This window comes from Bos indicus, chromosome 15, assembly GCF_029378745.1.
Source record: "Bos indicus isolate NIAB-ARS_2022 breed Sahiwal x Tharparkar chromosome 15, NIAB-ARS_B.indTharparkar_mat_pri_1.0, whole genome shotgun sequence".
Lineage (NCBI taxonomy): Eukaryota > Metazoa > Chordata > Mammalia > Artiodactyla > Bovidae > Bos > Bos indicus.
In genome coordinates this window covers 80471735-80474694 of record NC_091774.1, presented here as the reverse complement: position 1 = coordinate 80474694, position 2960 = coordinate 80471735, and the positions used below count along the sequence as shown (strand labels likewise).

The window sequence follows — 2960 nt, the reverse complement described above, 5'->3', positions numbered from 1 at the left end:
TTTTTTTATTAGAGAAATGAATTCTGGATAAATGCAGGAACACTGTATGTTTTAGGGCTATTAATAATAAGTATTATTTGTGAATAAACTTTTATGTGTAAACATTGTCTTAAATTGTCTTTCTTTATACACATTTAATCCTCAAAAAATTGGTTCTATCATTATTCTTATTGTGTGTGTGTATATAGTATGTGTGTGTGTGTGTGTGTGTGTGTGTATATATATATATATATATATATATATATATATAATAAAACCATCCAAGACCCCTCTGCATGAAAGTTGTGAAGCTGGGAGAACTGGCGATTAGTGTGATCCATCACTGGTTTGTGATTGTGTGTACACTCTGTTCTTAGTGTATCAGAGTGTCTAATCACTAGAAAGCTGCATCAAGGTGATACAGAAGATACACAGGCTGCAGTTATGGCTTTTACTTTAAGGTTAGCAGGAAGCACATAAAGCAAAGCCCTTTACTGCTTTTTACTTGAGTGCTACAACATGCTATTGCTAGATGCAGAACACAGAAATAATTAGATCTATTTGAAGAGAGAAGTATAAGTAAAGTTTTGAAGAATGGTTATAATTTGGAAAGATTGCATGTGTGCATGCTCAGTCACTTTAGTCCTGTCTGACTCTTTGTTACCCTCTAGACTATAGCCCACCAGGCTTCTCTGTCCATAGGGTTCTCCAGGCAAGCATATTGGCATGGGTTGCTGTTCAAGGGGATCTTCCCGACCCAGAGATCAAGCATGTGTCTCCTGTGTCTTCTGCATTGCTGGCAGATTCTTTAGCACTGAGCCCCCGAGGAAGCCTTGAAAAGACTATGAACAGCCAAAAGCATGCACCCTTAGAGAAAAGACAAGAATATCTATTTCATGTCATCAGTATTTGAGTTTGACTGTTCTCTTAGAATATTTCCTTTGAAAGCAGAAGAAATGCTTTCCACTTGTAATACAACTCAGATACTCAAGATATATCATCAGACCAAGACTTCTCCTTGCTGTCTTACTTACATCCTAAATTTCCAACATTGTGACCTAGAAGGCATTTGATTTCTTCTTTAGGTGAGTGGATGGTTCTGTGAAAGAGAGGTGGCCTCAAAAATGAATATGATAACAACAAACTTCACTGTGACTGAATTTGTGTTCCTGGGGCTCTCATCACAGCCAAAGATGCAGCTCATTCTTTTTATTATGTTCCTGTTCTTCTATTTATTAACCGTGGTGGGGAATATTATTATTATCACTGTCATCCAGATAGAAACACGTCTCCAAACTCCAATGTACTTCTTCCTCACTAATTTATCCTTTCTGGATATCTGCTACACATCCACTGACATCCCACAAATGCTGTCCAATATGATGGGCAGAAAGAAGACCATCCCATTTCCTAGATGTGCTACTCAGATGTACTTCTCCCTCTCCTTGGGAATGACTGAATGCGTTCTCCTTGGAGTCATGGCTTATGACAGATATGTGGCCATCTGCCATCCTCTTCACTACACAGTCATTATGAACCAAAGGACCTGTGTCCAGTTGGCAGGCATTTCTTGGGCCAGTAGTTTCCTGAGTTCCACGGTCATCAACATCTTCACCTTGAGCTTACCCTACTGTGGACCCAATGTCCTGGATCACTTCTTCTGTGAGGTTCCTTCCATCCTGAGGTTGGCTTGCACTGACACATCATTTACCGAGATGGTTGTTTTCATCTTCACTATCGTGATTGTCTTCATTCCTTCTCTCCTCATTGTTGTTTCCTATGCCCGAATCCTTCTGACAGTTCTCAGGATGCGGTCAGCCTCTGGAAGGCACAAGGCTCTGTCCACCTGTGGTTCCCACCTGACAGTGGTGGCCTTATTCTATGGAACTGGTATCTTCATGTACATGAGACCCCAGTCAAAGACCTCCAGGGCTGGGGGCAAGATCATTGCAGTGTTCTACACTGTGATCACACCCATGCTCAACCCCTTGATCTATAGCCTAAGGAACCAAGATGTAAAAGGGGCTCTAAGAAGAGCTCTGGCAAAACAGAGGACCTGAAGAGCTCTCAATGGGACACGATGTCAGCTGTTATTATAAGATGATTGACTTCTGAATATGAAGTGATGGAGTGAAAAGTAGCTCTGAAGGTCAGTATCTGCCCTTCCAACTCATAAAAGACACATCATTGCAGCTGCAAACTCAACAAGCATCATGGCTCCCCCAAGGACAAACCACATCTTTCATGTGTCAAAGCAACACCCTTTATCAAGTGAATACTCTTTTCTTACTCCAAGAAAAAACTTGCTTCTCTAAAATCATACACTCTCTGTAAGTGATCTCTTTAAATCATATCAGTAAGGTGAATTATCTTAACTTTGGCTATCTTAATTATACATGAAGTATGTAAAGGGGCCTGATAGAAGAATTCTCAGTTTTTAACTCAGATGCAGAACTTCAGATAAGGGTTTTTGGATGCCACATTTCACATCTATCTTAATTTTGTAGTTTTTTTTTTTTTTAATTTAATTTTATTTTTAAACTTTACAATATTGTATTAGTTTTGCCAAATATCAAAATGAATCCAAAATGAATGAATTTTGTAGTTTCTAAGGAACCAAGACCCTGCAGCTACTTTGTGGTTTAGACCTGATTTTGACCCCATTACACACAGCCCTGCTTTGAAATGAATCTATCAAATATTTCTTCATTTAACTTTTACTTTAACCCTACTCTTTCCCCTAAATCCTGGTGTGTGATATTCTTCTTTACAGTGGATCAATAAATCTGATTTTAACTGACTATAGGCTTATTCCTGGTGGTCCTAGGCTGATTGTATGGACAGGAGGATAGCAATGGTCAGAAGCAGAAGATTTGGTTAAATGTGAATGAATAAATAAACTCATTCATTCACTATGTATTATTGAGTGATTATAGAACACAATGCTAATTAAAATCGAAATACTTCATTTCCTTATGTAT

The 2960-nt window shown here is 38.7% G+C and overlaps 1 protein-coding gene across 1 annotated transcript; it reads left to right on the top strand.

The window, feature by feature from the left end:
• The first annotated feature begins 1103 nt into the window (after nucleotides 1–1103).
• LOC109569575 (olfactory receptor 2G3-like) lies at nucleotides 1104–2039 on the top strand. The gene has a single exon (XM_019975070.2). It carries the CDS (start codon nucleotides 1104–1106, stop codon nucleotides 2037–2039), a length of 936 nt encoding a protein of 311 aa, XP_019830629.2.
• The last annotated feature ends 921 nt before the right edge of the window (nucleotides 2040–2960 follow it).

What these genes read in the sequence shown, in the direction of transcription:
- LOC109569575 (XM_019975070.2), top strand. Translation starts at nt 1,104, where the DNA reads ATGAATATGATAACAACAAACTTCACTGTGACTGAATTTGTGTTCCTG.